At 49.4% G+C, this 26195-nt stretch overlaps 1 protein-coding gene across 4 annotated transcripts in view; it reads left to right on the forward strand.

Annotated features, from left to right (window-relative positions):
• DLG3 (discs large MAGUK scaffold protein 3) overlaps positions 1–26195 on the forward strand; it is a 192194-nt gene that overhangs the window by 26929 nt on the left and 139070 nt on the right. For all 4 annotated transcript variants that reach the window (XM_030574753.1, XM_030574754.1, XM_030574755.1 and 1 more), the window contains exons 3-4: positions 158–306; positions 5928–6086. In XM_030574753.1, coding sequence (XP_030430613.1) covers positions 158–306; positions 5928–6086 — 308 coding nt within the window. The remainder of the gene's footprint in view (positions 1–157; positions 307–5927; positions 6087–26195) is intronic.

The following is a 26195-nucleotide window of genomic DNA, read 5'->3' on the forward strand; positions in this document are numbered from 1 at the left end:
CAAGGCAGATGTTTATCTACACCGGGTCTCACAGCCATTAAACATGAAGGGAATGCAGAGAGACTGGAGGTCTGTCTGTGGCTCACTGGGCAGGGCCCTCTCTATTGTTCAGTTTGGATTCCCCACTTCTATGGATGTTTCTTATACTGTTTTGCAGATATTCAGGAGTTCTATAAGCTGAGCTTACTTTCTGCACACCTACAGCATCAGATCCCAGATCCAGCCCCCTGTATATCTGAGAATCAGCATGATGCTGGAAAGCTGGGCTCACCTGATAGCCTTGGAGATCCCCAATGTACTCTGGAGGTAAGAAGGATGACTCCCACTTTCTGTGCCAAGCTCCATGAAAACCCAGATCCTCCCCACTTTGTTCTACATCAGTTACATAGATACAAGTCAAGTGAGAGGAAATCTGTAACTGTGCAGCAAATGGGTTTGTTCCCCCTATATAGGCAGATAATCTATTATCAACACAGGCATGGGGTAGCCGATGCTGACACTTTTATTCTATTCAAGACATATTCTTAAACCATCCTCACTGCGGTATCTGAGCACCTTCCAGTAATGCATCAAGCGATGCGAGTAGCATCTGTTGTGTGTGGCTTGTCCTCTCTCCCATCCGCTCCTCACCTTGCACTTGACATGGAAGGTTTGGGAAGGTGGGAGTTCATTTCATAGTCTGGGGTCAGCCCACGAGGAAGTTCTGTCTGCACAGATGACGTTTATCCCGACAATAGAAAGTTCCATTGTGCCAGGGGCGTGCAGCTGTGGGCCAGATGCCTCAGCCAGGTGTATCAGACACTCTTTTAGATATGCTTCTGGGTCCTGGCCAGTGAGCGCATTGAAGAGGAGGACCGGGACCTTGGACCAAAACTCTGTATTCGTTGAGAAGTGAGTACAGGGAGCAGAGGACAGGTGTGATGTGCTCAGGATAGCCCATGTCCCTGAGGAGTCATGCTGTGCCATTCTGTACTAGTCTGACTCTCCAGGTTTGAGGGCCTCATGCTCAAGAATATTGCATTGCTGTAATCCAGACTGGAGGTAACTAAGATGTGTCTAACAGAGGCCAGGTGGTTCATCAGGATAGAATGGAACCTCCTAGCCAGCGGGAGATGGCAGAAAGCATTACTTGCAGATGCAGCTATGGGGGTAGTGGTGTGGTCAGATGGGGTGAATGACAGATAAAGCTGTGTGTCACCTTTATATGCTGGCAGCTGAGTCCAGTTCACCTGCTGTCTCCATGTAGGTGTTGACTAGGATCAGGGAGAACTTACCTTGTTGGGACTCCAGGGTCTAGCTGTCAGCAGTGGACCTCTTTCCTAGCACAGATGGAAGGATAGTTTCAAGGGCCATTACTGGATTGTAATTCACACTACTGTCTTGGCAAGAAGAAGTGCTCAGGGCAGAAAGAGCAAAGGTGGGAGGCTTTTCTGGTCCTTGGGTTATGGGTGCTTGACTTCCTTCCCACCTCATGCAGGGATACTGAACCGATAGCCTCAACACCAAGTGCCAATATAACCTAGTTCCCAAGCTAGCCTCTTGTCTTGCCTCACAGGCAATATCTAAGTACAAGTACAAAAATGAAAATCATTTGCCACAAACCCAACCCTTGCACTCACCACCCATGGGTATTTACTCCACTGTTGTCTAAAAAGGTGGACAGAACAGATGTCCTAAAAAGCTGCCTAACTTTAGCTTCAGAAGGCTGCAAATGGGAAATAAATACCTAGATTCATAGAGTTTAAGCCTAGATGGGATTATTAAACCTGCTAGTCTGACCTCCTGTATATCGCAGGCTGTTAAATTTCACCCAGTAACCCCTGTGTTGAGCCCAGTAACTTGCTGGTTAAAGCATAACATCCCAAAAGGTATCCAGTATTTATTTGAAGACATCTGAGGCATCACTTCCCTTAACAGTTTGTTCAAATGGTTAATCTCCATCAGGGCTAAAAATTTGTCCTGTATTTCTAATTTGAATGTGTCTGGCTTCAGCTTCCCAACATTGGTTCTTGTTCTCTCTTTCTCCATTAGATTAGAGAGACCCTTAGCACCCCATATTTGCTCCCATCTTGCAAAGAGAGCTCACTTTAATTTTATAGTATTCTAGTAGTGGTCTCACCAGTACTATGTGCAGAGGGAAAATCTCTTCCCCCTTTTCCAGATTCAAACTCTGGAGCCCAGGCCTCTGACAAGAGAACCTGGCCACACATCCATTCACCCCCAAGAGTTCATCACTGTGAATGATGCTTCTCAGCCTGCCGCGGCCTAAATATGGGACACAATGTGTGACAGACACAAAATTAGGGACACAAAAAATTTAATCATACTGGAAACATAAAATGCTGCAGGAATCCTCCCTTTAATTAAATAACTCTTTCTATGACTTTAATGATTTAAGGATTAAAATCTTTCAGCTTAATGATTCTGCATTTCAGTTTTACATAATTTTCAATTATGCCAGTGAGGGAACTCCAGATCAGTATGGAGTATAGAGAACTTTGGAGCTGAAAGAAGTGATGTCCCTTTAAATGAAGTCAACTATCAGAGGGGTAGCCGTGTTAGTCTGGATCTGTAAAAGCAGCAAAGAATCCTGTGGCACCTTATAGACTAACAGACGTTTTGGAGCATGAGCTTTCGTGGGTGAATACCCACTTCCTCAGATGCATCTGAGGAAGTGGGTATTCACCCACGAAAGCTCATGCTCCAAAACGTCTGTTAGTCTATAAGGTGCCACAGGATTCTTTGCTGCCTTTAAATGAAGTTCACCTGAGAGGTAGAACAGGATAGACAGTAATGCAAAGAAACCTGTAGTGGACACAGGAATGCTTTGACTCTCTGTGGGGTATTTTCTAGAGTAGCGGTTCCCAACCTTTTCAGATTGGCAACCCCTTATTTTAAGTCAAAAATTTCTGTAGCCCCTCCATTTTCTCTGTAAGTAAGGGTGGAACATGTATAAATGCTAAGCCTAAATTTGTGTATGTGTTTCAAGAGACTGACAGAGAATATATAATCTTGAAACATAAGGGTGTGCAAAATTTTCCCTGCATTAGTTTGTAAAAAAGTCAATGCCTCTCACACACACCCTCCCCACCTGCCTTTAGTGACATCTGTTAGGGTTGGGACTAAAACAGTGAATCGTGGATTTTTTGGTTTGAGGGCTGAACTGAAAAATCTGAAAAAAAAAATTTTTTGGCTTGGTTCAAACCAAAACTGAATTTTGTTGGGCTTTTTTTCACCAAAACAAACCTCTCCCTCTGCCACAAAAATATTTTGGGTAAAAAATTTTCAGGTGTGTTTCACCTGTTTTTTTAAATTAAATAAATTTTAAAATGAAACACTGTTTTGAAACAAAAAGTTGACAAATTTCATTCTGAAATCATGAAATGATTTTCAGGTTTTTTTAATCTGAAACTATTTGCTGAATTCTACCTGAAGTCATGACTACTTTTGGTGCCCTGAAAAAGGCATTTTTCATCAAATTTGCCATTCGCTGAAATTTTTTTGCCCAGGTCTAGTTGTGATGCTGTGATTGAGAAATGCTGCTCCAGATAATCTTCAGATCTTAGCAGCCTTACATGTGGTCAGCAGCTGGCTGGTGTGGGGTACCAGCAGCTGGGAATGAGCCAATGCACCTCTCTCTGAGGAGCTCTGATAATCAGTAAAGGCATGTGGAAACAAATGGGAAACCAGAACGGGGGGAACAGTAGAGTGGGAGGAATGTTTACATTAGCATCTTAGCTGGCAGCCAGCGCTTGCTCAAGTGATAAGACCTGTTACACCCCAGGGCCCCACTGAGTTGGACTTCCTCAGATAGGCAGGATTTTAAACATTCTTGGTTGAGTGTTGGAAGGGAAGGAACAGCTGCATGTACTTTCTTTAATCAGTTGGTTGTTGTACAAATAGCAGGGCCGGGGAATGGGATAGCAGAGACCTCTGGGCCTCCCCAGCCCTGAATTCTCTCCCATCCTGCTCTGCTTCCCATTTTCCAAAAGCTTAAAATTTCTCCTGCAACTCCATGTTTTTGTTTCCCCAAACATGTGTTTGCTTTACATCTGAAGGATTCCTAGTGTTAAAGAGTCAAGTGCTGGCAAACAGAACCAAACAATGTTTCCTGCCCAGCCTAGCAGAGAGGAGGGGGATTTCCTGTAGCCCCTCCCTCTTCCCCCTGAGAAGTCCCCCTTCCTATGGAGCCTGTGACCACTGTTCTGCACTGAAGACTCTGGCAGACAGTAAAGAGTTAATCCCTGCTGCGGTCTGAATCTCACCAGGGTGGACTGTGCCCTCCCAAGGGACCCAGAGTCTATGAATGCGTGAGAGAGTTCATCTGTCCTTGTTAATTTATTTACAACCTGTTCAAAAGATGGCCACCAGGGGGCAGAGCTTGGAGGCCAGAGGGTGTGTGTTCCTGGGCAGCGAGATGCTGTGATGCCAGCAGGCTGTGCCAGGCTGGTCAGCCTGCCCTGTTATATGGCCCCGAGCTGGGACAATGGGTCGGAAGCTGGTTCCCAGTGTCATTCTCTTTGGGAAGGAGGAAGGCTGGCCTTTTGGCTACAATTACTGCGTATGCCTACAGCACCCGTCACAGTGGGGCCGTAGAATCCACGCCCCAGAGAGCAGTAATCCCTCCCCCACGAGCTGTGCTCTGCTCTGCCAGTCAGCGCCCCAGGGGTGCGCACCAGCCTCTTGCTTGTCCCCCCAGCCTGGCTTGGTTTGTGGGAGGGTGGCGCAGCCACTCAGAGCTGCTTTTCCTCACTCGATATCAGGCACATTCGCTTCACTTGTGCCTGCAGGCTCCTGCATCACTCTCTCCTCCACCCAGGGCGCATGGGTGTCTCATGCTGCTGGAGACAGGCTGAGTTTCTAGTCCTCCTTTTCACAACTGCAACAGCCTGTACCCCTGTGAGCTGTGCTTCCTGGCCCCACTCCATGCCTTCCTGTTCCCCATCTCTCTGGCTTGCAGAGGAAGGTAAGCTGAGCACATGGCTTGCACAGCAAAGGGAGACCTGGGGTTTTGGCTCACTGGTGAGGTGTATGGAAGAGATACTGAGCGAGTCTTTAGCAATCCTAGTGTGTTGCTGAACTCAGCGGGGAATAGTCCCTTTCGTGCAGGTTTCAGGGGCCTACGGCACAATCTCTGGCACTAACTTGGATGGGCGATTTCTCCCTTTCCGTGCCAGTGAGACTCTACCTAACACCAGTTCCTCAAGTTCAGGATAGCAGTAACCTGGGTATTTGTGTATTGGCAGCGGACAAAGCCCCGGGATGTCTCCGGGGCCAGAACCCCGGGGATCCCTGTGTAGCATCTCTCACTGAGAACTCTTGGTACAGGCTGCTGGCACTGGACTATCAGTGTCGCGGGGCGACGGTTCTTTAGGAATGCAGTGGCATCAGAAGGAAGTGCCTGAAACTGAACAGTGCCAAAGCCACAAGCTTCTACTCTGGTGAGCGGCATAGAATTGCGTTCTCTCAGCCGGAGGGGTACACTAGGTTGCGGTGCACTACTCAACCATCCAACAGGGGGCAATAGCGCACTGACAGGATCCAGCCAACCGGCACTGGGAACAGAAGGGACCCTAGAAAGATTCTCCTACATGCCTAGACAGGACCAGTGGATGGGCACAACCATGGGGATGGGGGCTTGTCCCCGTCTAGGAACCTCACCCTCAGCGTGGCTGTGGGATTAATGCACCCCACCCTGGTTCCTCTCCACCAACTACTTCTTGGCTGTGGTAACACCACTGACGAGCAAGGCTGGCTTCCATTGGCACGGCTCCCTCAGCCGAGAGAGATGCGTTTTATCCATCTCGGCTTGTCTGATGCCCCCTCACTGGGGGATCCAGGCCCTCCACAGCCACCTCTCGGTCCCTCCTGTGTTTTCTTTTGCTTCCATTGGCTCCGTACCCACCCATCTCGGTGTTCAATTGCAGGACACTCCTCTGGATGCTGAGCAGAGACCGATTCAAGGGGCCCAGGGAAGCAGCATGTTGGGGCAGCAGCCACAGCTGGTGAGAGTGACTGTGAGCAGCCTGGAGTCGCCAGCCAGTGTTTGCAATCTGGTGGTTTGTGCCCACAGCACACTACCCAAGGTGAGTCTCCAGGCTGGATCTGGCCTTGATGCTCAGGGCTTCACAGGGACTTTTCATTGGTGTAACTGTGGGCGCGAGGCCTTTGACCAGGCTGGTAGAGTTGAAGCAGCAAAACAAAAAGTGTAGACAAGCTCTAAGAAAAGGGGGAGCCTGGACTGCATGGTAAAGCCCCTTTCAGCTGATTTGGGACTGCACCAGACACAGCAGAGCCACAATGCAGGAGTGTGTAGAAATCCAGTTCCAATTCTCTGCTTCCCAGGGCTGCAGCCAGATCCCATTCCAAACAGACATAAAAACCCAGTTCTGGTTCTTCTCTTCCTGGTATGCGGTGCTGGATGGTTTATCTGTTCTTATGGGCTGCTTGCCTTCCCCTCCTGGCTGCAATGCTTGTCACTGGACCAGCACATCTGTTTCTTGTATGCAGTCTTGTGGGCACAAAGTGTACAATGACATAATGGTGAAGGGCATGAAAGGGTGCTGGCTCCCCATGTCTTCTTTTCCTGTTGAATTGCTATGTACAGGCTCTCAGCACGAAACGATGCTGACTCCAGATTTTTACTGAGAAAACTAAGACTGCTGTTTCTCTCGTGCAATTCAGCTGAGCCTGAGTCTATCCCAGGGTCCCTACAGACTCCAGCTCTCGAAGGCAACTTCCTGGGAGTTTGCCCAAGAGCTTGGAGTGCGAGTTCAGTGCTGCTGTAGTGTCTCCATAGCAAATCACGTGTAAGGACTGGGAAGGCACTTCCATTCCTGATCCCTTTTCAAACGACTTTTTATCCTCCGGGCTGAGAGCGATTCTTTGGCAAAGTTTGGTACCTTTCCATACGGGTGTTTTGGAGGCATCTGGGAATGGGGAGGAGCAGATATAAGAAATGTAGCAGATGCTTTTCTTGTGCCTGGGTAACACCAAAAACCAGCAAAGAGTCTTGTGACACCTTATAGACTAACAGACGTATTGAAGCATGAGCTTTTGTGGGTGAATACCCACTTTGTCAGATGCATGTGGTCCAATGAAGTGGGTATTCACCCACAAAAGCTCATGCTCCAATACGTCTGTTAGTCTATACGGTGCCACAGGATTCTTTGCTGCTTTCACAGATCCAGACTAACACAGCTGCCCCTCTGATACTTGACACCAAAAACCAGATTGTTTAAAAAACTCCAGCCTTATCGTGGTGTCAGTCCTCTGGGACATAGAGAAATATGAGGTAGAAATAAAGAAGCTGAAAATCCTTCCCCACACCTTTGCAGTATTCCTGTTTTCCACTGAACTTTAAAAACAGTGAAGTCCAGAGTTTGTGTCACCACATGTTTGACTCTTGCACACTCCAAGGTTTCACATTGCACACTGAGTAAATGGTTTGGTTTGGTTTCCTCAGTCGCTACTCTAATATAACGTGATGGCTGAGAATGTAATCTAGTTTTAGGCATTAATAAGAGAAAACACGTGATGCCTTTTTCCATAGGTTAAAGTGAGTGAGGTGAGTAGAGCCAGTCAAAAAAAATGGAGAAACAAAACGCAGCCTAGCAACCCAAGCAGCCAGTCTGCACATGTGCATTAGCTATTGGCTGCTGTTTCACTTTGTGTTGCACTGCTGTACCTGTACTGGTTTCAAACCAGGATTATAGTTAAACCTGTGTGTAGACAAGCCTCTAGATTCATGTATCTGCATTCACAAGTTTATTGCAGTATTGTAGTCATGTTGGTCGCAGGACATTAGAGAGACAAGGTGGATGAGGTAATATCTTTTACTGGACCAACTTCTGTTGGTGAGCGAGCACGTTTCTGAGATCTGAAGAAGAACTCTACAGAATCTCCAAAGCTTGTCTCTTTCACCAAAACAAATTGGTCCAATGAAAGACATTCCCTCACCCACTTTGTCTCTCAACAAAAATTCACAGCCGGTAAACTGAGGATGTGTCTTTCCAAGTCCATTTCCGTGGGCAGCTTGTTAGCTCATAATCTACACAATGTGATCTCCTGGCATTTGGTTACCTCCTGAGTGGTTGCTTTATAAACATCTAGGCAGGTAGGTAGATCACCTGTCTCTACGTGCACAGTTGTGTCCCTGAGAAGACTGAGAGAGTCAATATATAGATCTGAGGAAGGAACAGCGGGTAATGAGTCCTTTACAGATGGGAACAGAAATCCAGTTCAGGTTCTGCTCCTTCCAGAGATTTTACTCTCAGTTCACTCTATATGGACACAGAATCTGCATCAGTTTTCTCTTCTTATAGTCTTCACTGTAAACAGAGCCAATAAAAGCAAAGGAAAACATGCAGTCTTCACTAGGAAAATTATCCACTGAAAGTGGGAGTCAATCATGAATCTCCTGGTCTCTCTAATTTAGGTTAGTCAAGTCCAAAGAGGATGGTAGAGCTCTTCAGAGGGACCCATCCAAGCTAGGTGAATGGGTAACCCTATGGCAGATGGAGTTCATTGTCGATAAATACAAAGTAATGTACATTGGAGGGAAATTTTGAAACTATTCTTACACCCTACAGGCAGCTGAGTTAATTGTATCCACTAAGGAAAGGGACCTGGGCATCACTGTAGACAGCTCAGTGAAGATCTCTGCTCCGTGTGGAGTGGTGGTCAAAGAAAGCAAACAAGACGTCAAGATGCCAAGGGAATAATATGGAAAATATGATAATGCCTTTATAGCCATCAATAGTACGGCCTCACCTAGAACACAGTGGGCAGTACTGGTCACCCCCTCTCAAAGGATTTTGCCAAATTAAAGGAGAGTTCAGAGCAGGAAGACGAGAATGACGAGGAGCCTAGAAAAGCTCTTGTGTGAGGAGAGATTGAAAAGACTGGGATTGTTTACTTAGAAGGGAGACAGCTAAGAAGGGGACATGAGAAAAGTATCTGAAATGGCTGGTCCGGAGAAGATACACTGGGAGCTTCTGATCTCCCTGTCTCATAACAAAATAACAAGGGAACATTCAGTGAAATTTTAAGGTGGAAAATTCAAAACAAATCAAAGGGAATACTTTTCCACACACCATATAATTAAACTGTGGAACTAATTATCACAGGTTGTCACTGAGGCCAAGAATTTAAAAAGATTCAGAAGGGATTGGACATTTATATGGATCTCCAGAATATCCAGAATTTTTGTAGTTAATACTAACGCATTTTGGAAGAGCTGTTTAACCTCATGGTTCCAGGTATAAACCAGGGATTAGGATATGTAATGTGGGAGTCAGATCATCTTGTATCTGTTATTGTGGGTTTCTTGCATCTGTGTCTGAAGCATCTGGTGCTGGTCACTGTCAGACAAGATACTGGGCTAGATGGATCCTGGGTGAGACCCAAAATGACTGATTATGTTCTCTCCATTGGGGTTGAAAATTGTTTGGGTGCCAGCATATAGGCAGCACCAAACTGTCTCCAGTATCTATTACAAAACAGTAGCTAGACCCCTGGGGAATGAGAGGGAATAAGGGGAACTGTATCTGTCACTTCTTGTCAACAGCTGGTGTGTCCTAGGAGTCTTCCATGTATGACTAGTGTATAATCTGTGAGCAAACCATGCTGTCTGGGATTCTCACATGGACCGTGCTTGCAAGTGTCAGTCTGGTTTATACTTTATTGTGGGGGAGCCCAAACCAGGCCTTTCATAGGTGCTTCAGCGGGAGAGGTAACGTGCGTGCCCTTGGGTGGTGGAGGTATGGGGTTAGCACTGGAGCAGAATGTTGGCCAGGGGCACTGGGATGGGGGGAGGAGGAAGGGAACTGGGTGCTAAGTGGGAAGTCCTGCAGCACAGGAATGTAGCCTTTCTATTTGTAAAGTACCACGAGTCCCTCTTGAGCCTAAGCAGTAACAGAATTTCTCCTGCTGGAAACGTCGGAGAGTCTCCGTTCTGGCTCAGTCAGTGTTTGTGGCTGAAGTTCCAGCGTGAGGCGCGGAGGAGGTCCTGGCAGTGCTGTAGAGTTGTTTTCCACTCCCCATGCAGCCTGGATTTTCTGATCCCCTCTTTCTGAATCCCCCATTTTACATCCTCTCAGCCACTGTCTTATTCTGGTTCCTTTAGTCCCCTTCCCAACATTTCTGTGTCACTTCCCCTTCTGAGTCTGTCTGCTATGAATGATCCAGTGTAATCCCTGCAGATGGCTCATTAATAGCACACCTCAGGCAGCGGATGAGAATGCTGACAAAGGAGCCTGCACAGAGGAGAGCAGTCGCTCTCCCTGGATCTTCTCCTGGCAATTGACTGATTCACTCTTGTTTTCCATCAGTTTAAAATATCAAATCTTTGGGGGACAAAGTCCTGCCAGCCTGCTGACGGATGAGGAATCCGTTAGAGATTCACAACGTGCAAGGTCAGAAGGGACCAGTAGTCTGATCTCATGCATTGCGCAAGCTGGAGAATTTCACCAAGTGATTCCTGGATCAAACTCATAACTTCTGGCTGAGCTAGAGCAGATCTTTCAAACGAGGCAGTCCATCCTAATGTAAATACTTCATTACACCGCTCCCTTAGGAAGTTGTTCCAATGGTTAATTACCTCACTGTTAAAAATGTGCTCCGGCCATTGGATCTTGTTCCACCTTTGTTGGTGCGATTAAAGAGCCCCCAGAAATCTTCTCCCCATGTCTATATTTGTAGACTATGACCAAGCCCGTTCTTAGCTCTTTCTTTGTTAAACGAAATGGATTGTGCTTCTTTAGTCTCTCACTCCAAGGCAGGTTTTCCAGCCCTGAATTCTTTCTTGTCATTTTTTTTTGACCTTTCCAGTTTTTCAACATCATTTTGACATGTAGACAGCTGATCTGGGCACAGTATGCACTAATGGCCCCACTAATGCCATCTGCAGTGGTAATACCACCTCCCTGCTGGTGCTCAGTATTTCCTCCTTATACATCCGAGGCTCACAGTAGCTCTCTTAGCCACCTCATTGCAATGGGGGCTCAGGTTCAGTTCATTATCCACTATGCCCCAGTTCCTTATCAGAGTCACTGCTTTCCAGGCCAACCAGCGGTCCCTTCTCAGTAGAAAAGAACCGTGTGATGGGCATTGGATTGGGACTGGTGTGTAATATAGGAATCTGCTTTACGTTTACATTTTAATTTTCGATTGCCAGTCCTGGAGTCTGAAGCCCTGAAGTTATTCCCCCAGGACATTTGCCACAGGCAGTACAGGCTTTCCACGTGCCCAGCCCCTCACCACTATTCCTCAGTCCTCCTCTAGGGGAGATGGAATTCAGTCTGCTTGGGGCTCTGCTGAGGCTACCGATACAGGGGCAAGCCCTGATGTGGAACATGTTGTTCCACCTGGAACAAGAGACCTACCAGCTCACTGCATGCAGGAGCCCCTTGCTGGATAGCAAAAAAACAAACCAACCCTCTGGTGACTGCAGACTGTAGCTGAATGTGAAGCAGGGACCTAGAGGTGAAAATCTCCATCTGCTTTGGGCTCGTTCTGGATGATTCTTGCATTCCCAGTGCCTGAGCCATGCAGCCGCCTCCTCTACTGCAGAGGTGGAAGGGACAGGGAACAAGGGAAACTGCTCCTGCTAGTAAGAGTGAAGAGGAGTGATGACTCACTCCAGCTGGTTCTCAGTCTGTGGAGGGACTGGGGAGCAGGAGGACGAGGGAGTGAATTTCACCCTGCGGGAGAGAGCTGGTTGTGAGACTTGCTGGAGCTGGAGATGCTGAGAGCTGCCTCATCAGCAGCTGGGATCTCCTGCTGCCTTTCACAGAAGCCCACAGAGTGGGGAGGAGGAAGTCTGAGAGCTAGATGGTTGGTTCGCTCTGTCCTAAAATGAGGGGGCCACTGAAAGAGCCGCTGCGGCTTCTGAAGGGGGAGTTTCTGGGGCCTAGCAGGGTTTAAATCTGCATCCACCTGAGGGGAGCAGCATGCCCCATGAGAGCAGAGGGCAGTGTCATGAAGAGGATGCCGCGGTCCTGGGAGTGACATGGATCCAGGAGCAGAGACACCACCAGAAGAGGGCGCAGAGCTAATTCCCAAGACAGCCAGCAGGAGGCGCCGCAGCGGTGAGTCGTGCCCCGTCACACTTCGCCTGCTCTATTTACAGGCAGGATAAACATTCGTATCCTGGTATAAGCACATCCACACGGGGTCTGTACTGCTGCAAGCATATTGGCTCCCCAGGCTTCATTCCTACTTATGACCATTTTTGCTCTGATCTGGGCCTGCACTGACATTTCATCCCTTCCTAAAAGCTGCTCTTTCTCCCCTTCCTGACCAGGGAGCAGAGTGCAGGCAGCTGTGAAGATAAAATTAAAGAGGAACAATAACACTGATGAGCAGATGCTCAGCACACCAGGCAAACGGTGCTCTCCCCCTGCCGTACATCTCTGTTTCCCACGTGACTCTGAACCGACTCAGACCTCGTCTCTGTGCACCTGCTGCTGTGGTCCATCCCCTTCCACAGTCCTCTGTTCTGAGCACACCGTCAGTGAGGTGTTGGCTCCAGCCCTTCCAGCCAGTTTGACTTCCTAGATCTGTGCTGCTATCGCTCTAGGACCATCGTAACAAGGGGACACAGAGAGACTATTTCAGAGAGCGCATTTCCTGAGTGCTCCGAAATTGCAGGGTTTTGTCAGCCTGCCCAGTTTGGGTTGGGCGGCTGTAACATCTGCTGATTCTATATGCAGCCTATAAATAGGAAACCTCCGTGTGTGGAGATCCTGCCTTACTGGCAGTATGTGGGTGAGCAAGGGCATTGCTGAATGCACAGCACAGACCTGGGTGTTATGCTGTAGCTTGCTCTGGGCCCAGCAGGGGTAATGGCAGGAGCAGTTTTCCCTGTGCCAGCAGAACTGAGGGCAAACTGTCCCCCTTGCAGAACTGGCCAGTATTTTATCAGGTGCAAAACAGTGGGGAAATTGCTGTAAAAGCAAATTGTGTACTAAGAAATGAGCACAGAGTGTAACTGCATATCCCCTCGGCCCCCTGGGAGCTGTGGTGTATTGCAGTGTTCAGTCCAGTACACATGGCTGTGTGAGAGGGAGGCCTGATGGCCCTATAAATCAGGGGAAACCCCTTCTCCTAGTCAGGGACCTGCCTCCATGTGTCTCTTCCCCTCCCTTGCACTTAGGTACTGACTGGCACTGGGGACAGATACACTAATACTCCTCCTGAGGTCTCTTTAAATAGAAAACAGCTACATGGAAAGCAAAGCAAGGTGTACAGATCCGCTGGTTGTGAGAGGGGCCGTGGGGAAGAGCAGCACCTGTAACTTCTTGGCTTTAGTTCGTTGGTCCAGTGTCACGCATCCACCCTCAGGCCGCCTGGTCCAGGTGTGCTGCCGGGGCCAGGCACTCAGCCCCGACGGGCTTGAAGCTCCTCACTCTGCAGCCAGCCTCTCTCGTCCCACCCTACTCAAAGCGACGGGGCTCAGTCCCAGAGCTGAAATAGGAACCTGGAGGCATTTAAAGGGAATTTAAAGCATGAAGCTGAGTTGTGCGGCAGTGCTGGTGACTCTTTTGTCTTTATTGCCTCTTTTATATTTGAGCGATTTTCCCCACGCTCTGATTTCTCCACACGCAAACAGTTAAAGGTCCCACACAAAGCTTGCTTCTGGGGCAGGAGTGGGTGCAGGCCACATAGCTGTAGGCTGTTGTCAGGGCTGGCTTCCACATAGCTGCTGTAGGCTGTTGTCAGGGCCGGCTTTAGGAAGTGCGGGGTCCAATTCGAACATTTTTGACGGGGTCCTGGCAGGGATGACTTAAAAAAAAAAAGTGGAAAAAAAAGCCTTTCATTTCTTTCATGTATTATTTACTTTCCATAACTATATAAATAATAAAATTATATATTATGTACATTGCATCATATATGCTGTTGGTTAGTTATTAATGACTGCTGTTTCACATGTGTGGGTCCCAGCTGCTCCCTGCCCCCCTCATTGAAGCCGGTGTGCAGGGTTACTGCCCTGGGAACTGCAGGGCACAAGTGGACATGGGGCTGGCTGCAGGCAGGGCAAGGGCTGCGGGGCTGGTTGGAGATACGGGGTGTGTGGGGCGGGCTGGCTTCAGGCAGGGCCGCGGGGGGATGCAGCAGGAGGTGGCAGGGCTGGAGACAGAGGAGTGTGAGACTGGCTGGCTTCAGGCAGGAGGGTGCAGCAGGGGTTGGCTGGAGACAGGGCAGGGTGTGCAGGCCTGGTGCGGGCAGCAGTGTGTGGGGGGCTGGCTGGCTTTGGGCAGGGCCACAGAGGTGTGTGGCAGGGGTTGACTGGAGACATGGCAGGGGGTTTGACAGGGACTGGCTGTGGGCACGGGGTGCAGAGCTGGCTGCAGGCAGGGGGAGTGGGGCTGGTGTGTGCAGGGCAGGGGGTGCAGCAGAGACAGCTGGAGTCCTAGCCCTTTAAATAGCCCCCAAGCTCCCTGCTATCCCAGGGCTTTGGGGGCTATTTAAAGGGCCCGGGGCTCCCCTGCTTCTACCCCGCCCTGGACCTTTTAAATAGCCGCGGGAGCCCTGGGGAATGCATGGGGGTGGCGGGGCTCTGGCAGCAATTTAAAGGACCGGGGTGGCAGAGGCAGGCAACTGGAGTCCTGACCCTTTAAATAGCCCCCGGAGCCCCTCACTGCCCCAGGGCTCTGGAGGCTATTTAAAGGCCCGGAGCTCCAGCTGGGAGAGCCGGGCCGCGGGGCTTGCCGCGCTCCTGCCAGAGCTGCAGCCGGGAGAGCGGGGCCGCGGGGCTTGCCGCGCTCCGGTCGGGGCTCCAGCCAGGAAAGTGGGGCTTGCCGCGCTCTGGCTGGGGCTCCAGCCGGGAGAGCGGGGCTTGCCGCGCTCCCGCCTGCGCTTTGCTCAAGGGAGTGGGACCACGGAAGACCCCTGAGTAGATCACAGCCAGGGACCCAGGGTAAGTTTTTCAAAAAAAAAGTTTAAGGCGCGGGGCCCGATTCCTGGGAATCGGGCGAATCGGCCTAAAGCCGGCCCTGGCTGTTGTTGCCACATACTTCCAAGATCAAACAGCTGGGTGTGTTTGGGGAGCTCCGGTCTGGCCTGCAAACAGTTAGGTGTTCTGACCTGTCGTGCTCTACAGAAAGGGCTGTTGTATAACCAACATCCGTCATGCAGCTCTGAATATGTAACTCATGCGCGGTGATGGGAGGGAGGGAATTGAAATCCCTGTTTTTCTGGTCCCCCAGAACAAAACAGAGAAGGAATTAGCAGGTGAACATGAAGCAGCTGCTTGCTAACCGAACAAGGGCCCAGGGTCCCTGCTTCTGAGATTTTAATGCCGATGAATAAAGGTCTGTTGCTACAGAAATGGCCCTGATACACATGAAAGTCCAGTCAGGCTGCTGGCAAAGAATACAAAGCGCACAATGCATCACTGCATGGCTGTGTTGCATGTGCTCTGCTGTTCATGCATTTCCCCGCTGAGTGAGATGCGTAGCCTTGTCAAAGGATGGCTCCTGCCCTTGGCCATGCTGCACTGTCATTACAGAATGAACTTCCTGCTGCCTTATTTGGAGGCGGCCAGCTGACCAGTGCCAGCACCAGCCTAGTGACATCAAAGACCCTAGGAATTGCTAATAATAAAGAGGGGAGAAGAGAGGCCCCTGGAGCATCAGAGGGAGAGTAAGTCCTCCCTGTTCCCTCGTGTTTATTTTTAGAAATGCCGAGCAGCTATTGCCCATCGCTGAGTAGGAAGAGAAGGAAAACTGACCCACTGCCCAGGGGCCCAGAGAGCAGCTCTTGCTGGGGTCGATCAGTTTCAGCCGCTGGACTTTAGAAGCTCTTCAGCAGTTTATGGTTTTCAGCTGAGAGCACAAGTGCAGAATGCGGAACAGTTGGGGTTCAGGTAAATATTTTGTCTTTGGCACAAGCTCTGCTCTAAGTGAATTATTCAAACTGCTTCATATAACAATTGAAACCAGACTTGGTGTCTCATCTGCCTGTGTCCAGAGGATGCTGCTGTTAGAGGGGATTTCAGCACTGAATGTGTCAGTGTGAACTCTCATGTCCCTGGACATTTTGGGGGTGACGGGCTCCAGGTTTACTAGAGGCTCTAGCTATTCCTACCGCAGGAATGAACAGGAAGGCAAGGGAGATGTGTAAACGGCTTCAGTAGAGAGTAGAAAAAGTCCAGTAGATTAATCTAATCACCTACTGCTGCCCATCACCACAGTATCTGAGCACCGTCCATGTAAAATCAGTAGCAATAGTGAAGTCCCTAGTGGACTTCTTGGATTCTCTGGCACTTCTCCATTTCCAAGTATAAAAACTCTGCCTGAGGAAGGGTTATTTATTCGTTGCTTGGTCGGGTCATTTGTTTGTTAATTTCAGATCTAATTTTGTTGGTTTGGGGGTTTATTTTATTTTGTGGTAGGGAAGACAGGTAGAAAAGGTGTTTCAGGGTTAGGAGCAGGAGGGGATGTGAGGGGGTTTTCAGTGTTAGGGGAGGGACAGGAGGGGGTATTAGGGTTAGAGGGTCAGTGTTAAGGGCGGGGGGGGGTGCCAGCGGTGCGCGTGTGACTCCTGTGATGGTGGAAAGGCCTGTTCAAAGTGGTAGGTTTCTCAGTGGTCCCTGAGGACGGCCAGACTCTGGATTCATCCCGTCTCCTCTGCAGGGTCTCTCTGAAGCCACATCTCCTGGGCCCAGAACGCTGCATCCAGCCCCCCGGTGCTCCGTGCTGAGGTCTGTGCTTTCCCAGAGCAGCACAGCTGTCAGGTGGCTCATCTGTCCACATTCGCTCCTTAATGTAGCTGGGATTTAAGCCAGTAACTGCTCTGAAGAAGAGGACCAAGGCCTTGAACTGGCATCACTGGTAGACTCGGGGCCAGGGCAGGGACCGGCTAACAGGCTGGCTGTTTTTCGCAGTGGCCTAAGCTGAGACAGGCAGCCCCATTTTGTACCAGCTGAACTTGTGCCTTGTTCGCACATTCAGCTACAGCAGCGCATCCTGCACCGCTGTGCCCCTCCCACTCATGTTCCCACGCAGCATCATGGCATGGTCCTGTGCTGCCTTTGCCTGGTACAACTGGGCAGGAAACCAGAGATTGGTGCCCTGTTATCTGGGGTGCTGCCCCCTCATCCACTGTAACCCCTAGGTCCTTTTCTGGAGAACTTCTGCCTAACCACTCGGTCCTTAGTCTGTAGCAGTACATGGGATTCTTCTGTCCTAAGGGCAGAACTCTGCACTTGTCCTTATTGAACCTCATCAGGTTTCTTTTGGCCCAATCCTCTAATTTGTCTAGGTCCCTCTGTATCCTATCCCTGCCCTCCAGTGTATATATCACTCCTCCTAGTTTAGTGTCATCTGCAAACTTGCTGATGGTGCAGTTCACGCCCTCCTCCAGATCATTAATGAAGATATTGAACAAAACCAGCCCCAGGACTGACCCTTGGGGCACTCTGCTTGAAACCAGCTGCTAACTAGACAGTTGGCCTTGGATCACTAACTGTTGAGCCCAACGATCGAGCCAGCTTTTTATCCACTTTATAGTCCATTCATCCAGCCTATACTTCTAGGGGAGAGGGATAGCTCAGTGGTTTGAGCATTGGCCTGCTAAACCCAGGGTTGTGGGTTCAATCCTTGAGGGGGCCACTTAGGGATCTGGGGCAAAAATTGGTCCTGCTAGTGAAGGCAGGGGGCTGGACTCAATGACCTTTCAAGGTCCTTTCTAGTTCTAGCCATGAGTTTTCAAAGATAATGGCCAATATTTATTTTCAGCACTGAGAATTTATGCAGCTGTTTCTTGTGCTTCTGTAAAGTGTAAGGGATGTATTGTGTTCCCTTCTGGTAGCTGTTCTACACAGAGGAAAACAGCCTGCTATTGTTACCAACTAATTAAGTTATTCTTCAGGTAGTAGAAGCCTGTGTGGTTTGGTGCTCAAGGTCTTGTTTTAATCCTTGCTAATAATTTATAGGGAGGGTGGTTACACTTGCGAAGGTTTAAAGGTTTGCTGTTGCTGGAACTGGGAATCCTCTGCTTCTTCCTGGGGAATGAGCGATGCACAAAGAATAAGAAAATGTGATTTACACTGTAAAAGTTCTCTCTATTTTCCAGAGACCTTTGGCTACTGAAGCTAAACACAAGCAATCCATAGTTTAGCGTGGGTTAGGCTGTCTGGGGACCCTTAAACGTATTTCAGTGGTGGCCACATTTCTGATGTGATTCATACCTCTAGTGTAATAGAAAAACACAGAATTTATGTCCAAACAACCCATCTGTCCTTGTCTTTGAGGACAGGGGAACTGAAATGATTGCTAAGCACAGTGTACCTTTAAGAGAGACAAATAATCTGGCTGCTGCAGCTTCAGCATGCCACCTGATTGGCTGAGAAACTAGCAGGGAGGCTGAAGGAGGGGGCAGCCATTCAGAAATTTCCTGCATTACTGCCTTGTTTAAAGGGGACAGAAAAGGGGAGGGTGGCTGAAGGAACATCCTGACTTTCCACCCCAGTCTGTGAAACATGAGACTCCTGACCCTCCCTTCCACTGGGTGTTTCTCGGGATCCTCTCGGGCCTCTGGGAGCTAAGATCAAGTGTAGTATCTGTTCTTATCAGTTTAATCTCCTGCTGGGTTTCCCAGGCTCCGACTGACAGCACTTTTATGTAGTTCCAATCCAGTAAGGAGGCCTGAGTCCATTCAACAGAAGTGTTTGGAATGAACTCCAGATCGTTTATTAGCTGCTGCAGGGACAAACAGTATCAGAATTTCAGAGGCTGAGAGGCCAGGGAAAGTGGCAGTAAACAAACAATGAGTGATATATTTCAATCCGTCCAGCAGCACCCAGGGTTTCTGGTTATCCAGTCTGGCCTGTTCAGAGCAGGGGCGGCTCCAGGCCCCAGCACACCGAGCGCGTGCTTGGGGCGGCAAGCCGTGGGGGCCGCTGTGCCGGTGCCACGAGGGCGGCGGGCGGGCTGTCCGCAGGCAAGCCGCGGGGGCCGCTGTGCCGGCGCTGCGAGGGTGGTGGGCGGGCTGTCCGCAGGCAAGCCGCAGAAGGCAGCCTGCCTGCCGTCTTGAGGCAGCAGAATTCCTAGAGCCGTCCTTGGTTCAGAGCAGACCTTGTTCCTGGTCTGAGCAGGGATATTTTCTGGGGTGGGATGTGATGACACAGCTCCTGCCCAGTGATTGTGAAGGCTCAGCTGATGTTTTGGTTTGATTCTCTCGAGTTTTTGTGTCGTTACCATTTCAAATCGCCTTGGGTGGGAGGTTGGGCCTGATTCTGCGGTGTGCTGAGTGGGAGGTGAAGGCGCTCAGCACCTCACAGGATGGTCCCTTGGTGTGCAACTTGGAAGCCTCCATATCCTGTTCTCCTTTTGTGCCCTACAGGGAGCCTTTACCTGTTTTCTCTTATCTGCAGACAGCTCCCCTACTCCCTCAGGGCCCTACAAGTTGCAACCTCCCTTCTGTGGAGGAGGGTCAGAGGGGATTCCTTTGTCATCCAGGCTTTAGAGCAGCTGGCAGCAGTTGCCCCCTCCTCAGAGGCTGAGTATGCTCTGCACCCGCCTGCTTCCAAGCCCCATCAGTCCAAAAAGCAAACAGGTCTCAGGCTTGGTCGTGCTGAGCACACACCGCAGGTCCAGGCCCAGGAGCCTGGCCAGTGGGAATGAAAGCAGCAATAGTTAAACCCCAGGAAACCAGTTGTGGATTGCAGCTCCATACAGATCCTAACTGGAAGCTGCTCTCAGGCCGGCCTTTGGGAGCTCTTGCTTGGAAACGGCAGATTTTGCTGCAAGCAGGAAGACCTGAAAGGGGACGGACTCTGTATTTCTTTCCCTTTGCCACAGAGCTCAGTTCCTGTGAGCCTAGGAGCTGATTGGTCTGACTGGGGAATGCTTCAGAGGCAGCGCAACTCAGGCACTGGGACCAGGGGGCAAATCCCATGAAGCCTGCACAAAGCCCACTGAGATCAGTGTGAATCTTTCTCTTGATTTCAATGAGTTTGGAGTCAGGCCCCTGGCTCTGAGGTGATCTTGCTGACTCAGGCTTAGCACTGATGTGTTCCAGAGGGAGCTGCTTGCTTTGGCTGAAAGAACTGGCTGGGCAGGTAGGAGGAGATAAAATAAGGAACCTTAGAGACCATCTCCCAAGGTCCCCTCCCAAATTGGGAATGATTAAGTTACTGAAGTCTGAAAATTAGCAGTTCTGTCACAATATTGTCTACATATTCAAAGCCCCCTCGTTACTTCTGTTGTCAATTCCTGCTAAGGCTGAATGTGTGAACGTGGCTGATACCTGCATGGGACTGGTGAGGAGTGGGTGAAAGGAAATGGAGCACTGAATGCAGCATCACCAATTCAAAAATCAAGAGTCAGGACCAAAAAATTATGAGATTTGCTTCAAATTCACAAGATCGTAAAAAATAGCTCTTTTCCTTTGTTTTCTGGCTTTTGAGCCTTGAGGCTGCGCTTGGGTCATGTTTTCAAGGTTTTCTCTGCAGTGGGGGCTGGAAATAGAGTAATGAAATAGAGATTCTCATGTAATTATGACCCCAGGCACTGGGTCTTTAAGAAAAACACCAAATATCATGAGACTCGTGAAAAAATCTTGAGAGTTGACAACACTGTAATGCAATGATCAAGTCGTGTTAATGTGACCCTTTGGGAATAAGGGCTTTTTTATCCGTGCGTCTTGTATGACACAACAGTGTCCTTGGTGCTTAAAGTGCAGGTCTGTTCTGAAATGTGAATCTGCAGAAATGGGCTCCTGAGTTAACAAAGCTGCTCCCATGACACATACAACCATAGCATTGTCAGGCTGGAAGAGACCCCGAGACTAAACTTGCCCAGTTTTTAAACCTTTCCTCAGGTTTTCTTTAACCTTTTATCATTTTTGTACCTCTTCTCTGGACACTCTTCAGTTTGTCCACATCTTTCCTAAGCTGAGATGCCCAGAATTGGACACAGAACTCCAGCTGAGTCCCATGCCAAGCAGAGCTGGATAGCTACCTCCTGTGTCTGACAAACAACACTCTTGTTAATACACACAGGAGGATATTAGCTTTTTTCGCAGCTGCATCATGTTGTTGACTCATTCAATTTGTGATCCACTGTCACTCGCTGACCCTTTTCAGCAGTATTACCACTTAGCCAATTATTCCCTGTTGTGCAGTTGTGCATTTGATTTTTCAAGTGAAGTATTTTACATGTGTTTACTGAATTTCATCTTGTTGAATTCAGACCATTTCTCCAAATTGTCCAGGTTGTTTTGAATTCCAATCCTGGCCTCCGAAGTGCCTGCAACTCCTCCCAGCAAGGTGTCATCTGCAGATTGCATAAGCATACTCTCCACTCCTTTATCAAAGTCATTAATGAAGATACTGACTAGTACCAGACCGATGCAGAGCTGTTTTCTCATGCTCGCATATCTTGGTAGCAGAGATGCTGCTGGCTTTAGTGAGAAAAATTAGTATTCCCTTTTTCTTTCTGTTGGCACTACAGAACCAGTGCAGGTACAGAAAGGGGGCCAAGTTCTGTTCCTGCTTGTGCATCATCAACTGAATTGCTTCCTAAGCTCTGAGAGACAAGGTGGGTGAGGTAACATCTTTCATTGAACCAAATGCTGTTGACAAAAGAGAGAAGTTTTTGAAGTAACACAGAGTTCTTCTTACTAAGTTCTCATCAGTTACACTTGTGCAACTTCACTGGAAGCCAATAGGTTTGCACAGGTGTCATTGAAGGTAACATTTGTCCTGCAGAACCTTTATTACTAAGGAGGAGGAGGAAGGAAAAGTCCAGCCTGATTCTGAGAGCTCTGGTGGTGCTTGTGGCACTGGCAGTCAGAAATAAACGTCATTTGACTTGTAAATTGAGCATATTTGATCGGCTGTCAAGGGGAGATGCTAAATGATTTAATTGGCAGTCCTTGTTCAGGGTAGAAAGACACTTTAGCTGCTAATAGCCGTGCAAGCCCCTGGAAATTCTGAGGCAAGGTCCACACCACATCTTTCTCTCGCCACATTCCAGTTAGGTATTGCTGTGACGCACTCCCTGAGAAAGGGGGTCTCAGAACAGGCAGCGATCTCATAGTGCTGCGAGCTCACTCCAGACCTGCTGGCAGAACCTGCTCTCATGGCGGCAAACTGTACCAGGCCGTGAGGGTTTTTTTCTGACTTCTGTGCAATGTGTCAGGGTTTAGTGGCCATGTGGGATGAGAGATCCCTTGTCTGTTGGTAGCACCCTGCCCCCAACAGGCCGCTGGAGAGAAAACATATTACCCCTGTATCCCTTGCAGTGCCGTATGCAGCATCCACAGGGGTTAAACAATTGGATTGACTTGACAGGGGTCTCTAATTACTCTGCCAATGAACCCCTCGGGAGCATATAGCTTGCTGACTTGCTGTGGAAAAGAGCCTAGACAGTCACAGAGACTGGCTCCAGGGAGGGTCTCTGGTCCAGATAGCTGGAAGAGGGAATTTCTCTGCAGGGTAGTTGCTATGGTTTCCTTTCTTCTTCTTGTTTATCTAAATTGCTTTTTTTTTAAAAGGATTGTAGCGGGAGCCCCTGTCCTGGGACCTTAGGGAATGGGACCCTGGGGTCTCATGATATTGTAGCAAAAAATAAGAAGAGTACTTGTGGCACCTTAGAGACTAACAAATTTATTTCAGCATGAACTTTCGTGAGCTACAGCTCACTTCTTCGGATGCATCTGAAGAAGTGAGCTGTAGCTCACGAAAGCTCATGCTGAAATAAATTTATTAGTCTCTAAGGTGCCGCAAGTATTCTTGTTCTTTTTGCAGATACAGACTAACACGGCTGCTACTCTGAAACCTAGCAAAAAATAGAGTCCCTAGCAAGTGACTGTTAAGTGGGTCTGAGGTCTCCTTTACAGAGGGAAGACTTGGACTCTCTTTGCGGAGTCTGCCGCTGAGTTCCCCGGCAAAGAGGATAATGCATCAATCCCCCTCCTCCTGTGGTCACAACCGCAGCATACATTTGGTTTGCCTTATTTTTGTCACAGAAATGAACTGTGGGTGCTTAGTGTGGAGCCTCACTCATTGATTCTGGAAGTAAAGCCTGAGGAACTGCTGTGGGTAACACGTCAGGAATCATCACATAAAATGAAGGTGTTTTTGGCTTGGGGAGGAGTAATCTGTTTGGCAGTAGCACCTTGGGGTGCTGTGTGCAACCAGTTCCCTGGGGTGTCCAATCATTATTATCCCTCTTTGTACTTAGCCCTGCATTAATTACTCCAGGGTTGTTGTGGGGAAACCCAGACTCAGCATTTAACATTTATTGTTCTTGCCTCTTCTGACCTTGTCATGTGCACCCCTCACCCATGTCGCACTAGCCTTGATCCTGTTTGTCTGCTCCTCCCACAACCTGAGCTCTTTAACCTCCTTGCAGAGCAGACAGCTGAACAACCCACACACAGTAAATTGCGAATCAACCTTGCTGAGTTGGGAGCAGGGCCGGCTCCATCATTTTTGCTGCCCCAAGTGTCCAAAAAAAAAAAAGAAGCCACAATTGCCGCTTTATCCTTCGGCGGCAGGTCCTTCTCTCCGAGAGGGACTGAGACCAGCTGCCAAATTGCCGCCGAAGAGCCGGACATGCTGCCCTTTCCCATTGGCCTCCCCAGGCACCTGCTTGTTGCGCTGGTGCCTGGAGCCGGCCCTGGTTGGGAGACTGTCGTTCTAGGGAGTCAGCACAAGGAGCCCAGCATTCAGACCATTGCATTACTTCCTCTCCCACTCCCTTGCTTTCGACCTAGTCTCACTGGAAACTTTACCTCCTGTGTGCCCCCATCTGTTGGGTTAATGGCTGCAGACTCCGCTGTCCCCGATTCCTCACTTCTCTGTGGCTGGAGAGTGTGACGAACTAGGAAAGTTCTTAATGTTTTCTCTGAATACTGTATTGGTGCCTCAGTGTCCCCATGGCAGTTCTTAAGTATCTGGCAGAGCAAAGGGCCAGTGCACCTAAATGCCTGACACTCTGTCTCCTAGCAACTGATGGCCTGGGCCCCTCCCCTGCAAAGGTGCCAGCTGAAGGTGTTGGAGACAAAGGGATCAGGTGACCTCCTGGCCCGGAAAAGGGGCTGAGGAGAGAGGAGGGGCTGGGAGGGGTGGTTAGTCTGGAGCTGGCTGGGGTCAAGGGTGGAGGGCAGACCTGGGGGTCTGGCTCACTGCCCCCCAGAATGGACCCAGCCGAGGGGTCCGGTTCGCTGTATCTACAAGCTCTGTTTTAGACCCAGTTCCTGTCATCGAATAAACCTCTGTTTTACTGGCTGGCTGAGAGTCACGTCTGACTGCAAAGTGGGGGTGCAGAACCCTGTGGCTTCCCCAGGACCCCGCTGGGGTGGACTCGCTGTGGGAAGCACACGGAGGGGCAGAGGATGCTGAATGCTCCAAGGAGAGACCCAGGAGGTGAAGCCGTGTGAGCTTCTTGCCCTGAACAAGTCTGCTCCAAGGGAGAGGAGGCTCCCCAAAGTCCTGACTGGCTTGGTGGGGAGCAGTTCCGGAGCATCGCCCGGTGACTCCATGACAGAGAGTATGTGGGAGATATCAGAGTTCCTAACCCTCAGAATGCTGGGCTTTCAGCACCTGCTCTAGGTTGCAAGTATCAGGGGGTAGCCGTGTTAGTCTGTATCCACAAAACCAACGAGGAATCCGGTGGCACCTTCAAGACTAACAGATTATTTATTTATTTATCAAATGCATGTGTTAGTCTTGAAGGTGCCACCGGACTCCTCATTGTTTTTGGGCTCTGGGATGTTGCAGCTATCAGAGATACACCCAGGGTAAAACTGTCCAAAGGTTTATCCCAGAAGAGTAAGCCCAGGTTGTCCCCACTCAGGTCTAGAACACGGTACTTCCCACTGGGGGTTGCACAGGAGCACAGAAGCCCTGGGAGCCCAACTGTCAAGGACTGTCAGCGTCTGTGACAAGGGGAATCTGCTGCACACTGTAAAACAAGCCAAAGTCCAACCAGTCCTAGAGAAATCGTCGCTACATTTGACAAACATTGTGGCCTGCAGCCCAGTGTCGCTGCCTAGTTTCTCGGGGCAGCTAATCAAGAAGCTTGCAAAAGCCAGTCTCTCCAGCGTCCTGTGTTAGCTGTCAGTGTTCTGGATCCCTCTCAGCCAGGCATCAGGCCCGGGCACAGTACAGAAAGAAGCAGCATGCGTTGCTCTGGGGGATGACTTCCTCATCCCAGAGACAAAGGGAAGCCGTCCGCATTTCTCTTGCTTAGTGTTTCGGCAGTGTTTGATGCTGTTCCCCCCCACTCCTGTCCCACCGCTGAGGGTACGTCTACACAGCTGCTGGCAGCGAGCCTCCCAACCCAGCACTAGCAGAGCTGGAGCTAGTGCAGTAAAAATAGCAGTGTGGAGACTGCAGCTTGGACTCTGGGGCCTACAGCCAGCTGCAGTGTAGACGCACCCTAAGGGGCTGCAGCGTTGTTATTTTGGACAAGTATTCTACCTCCAAGTCCTTTCTTCAAGAGTCCCACCCACCCAGCCAGGCAATTCTGACCTCCATGAACACATCGTCCCAGTGCTGCTCTCATCAGTGGCTCCCTATTGAAGAATCCAGTCACCTTTTTTATTAGGATTATTCTGCTTTTTAAACAAGTTTTATTTTTCATGGTGTGAGTGAATGAGTCAAGACTGTTGCCACCAGCCTTTGATGGAGCACAGGGATATGGCTGGGTCAGAGAGCTGTGGGGATCAGGACTCCAACATTATACTCCTTGCCCTGCCATCAGATTGCTGTACAACCTTGCCTAAGTCACCTCGCTTCTTTATGCTGAAGTTTCTTTGGGTGAAAACCAGGGGTCACTTTGCTGAAGGTGTTGTGAAGATTGATTGATGTTTGCAAAGTGCTTTGAGATTTGGGTGTGCAAAGAGCTATTATTATGTGGTCTGTTTTCTGTAAGAGTTGGGGAGTATTTTCTACCTGTGCAAAGTGTTGCTGAGACAGATGTTTTCAGACCTTTTATTGTGCATAGCTTACCTGTGTGGGTGAGACTGGCTGCCATGAAAACATGAGGGCAACGGAAAAGAGCAGTGCAAGTCCTGTGCAATGGATATGAACCTTTTGAGCAATGAGACCAGCAGGAGACAAATGCGGCTAGCTGTAGAAAAGCAGGAAATAAGCAACAAATTGTGCGGAGATTACGGTACCGGGGTGCTAGAGCAGATGTAGTCTCCAAATCCTCGCACAAGAGATGAGACGGAGTGAA

Source organism: Gopherus evgoodei, chromosome 9, assembly GCF_007399415.2.
Source record: "Gopherus evgoodei ecotype Sinaloan lineage chromosome 9, rGopEvg1_v1.p, whole genome shotgun sequence".
Taxonomy (NCBI): domain Eukaryota; kingdom Metazoa; phylum Chordata; order Testudines; family Testudinidae; genus Gopherus; species Gopherus evgoodei.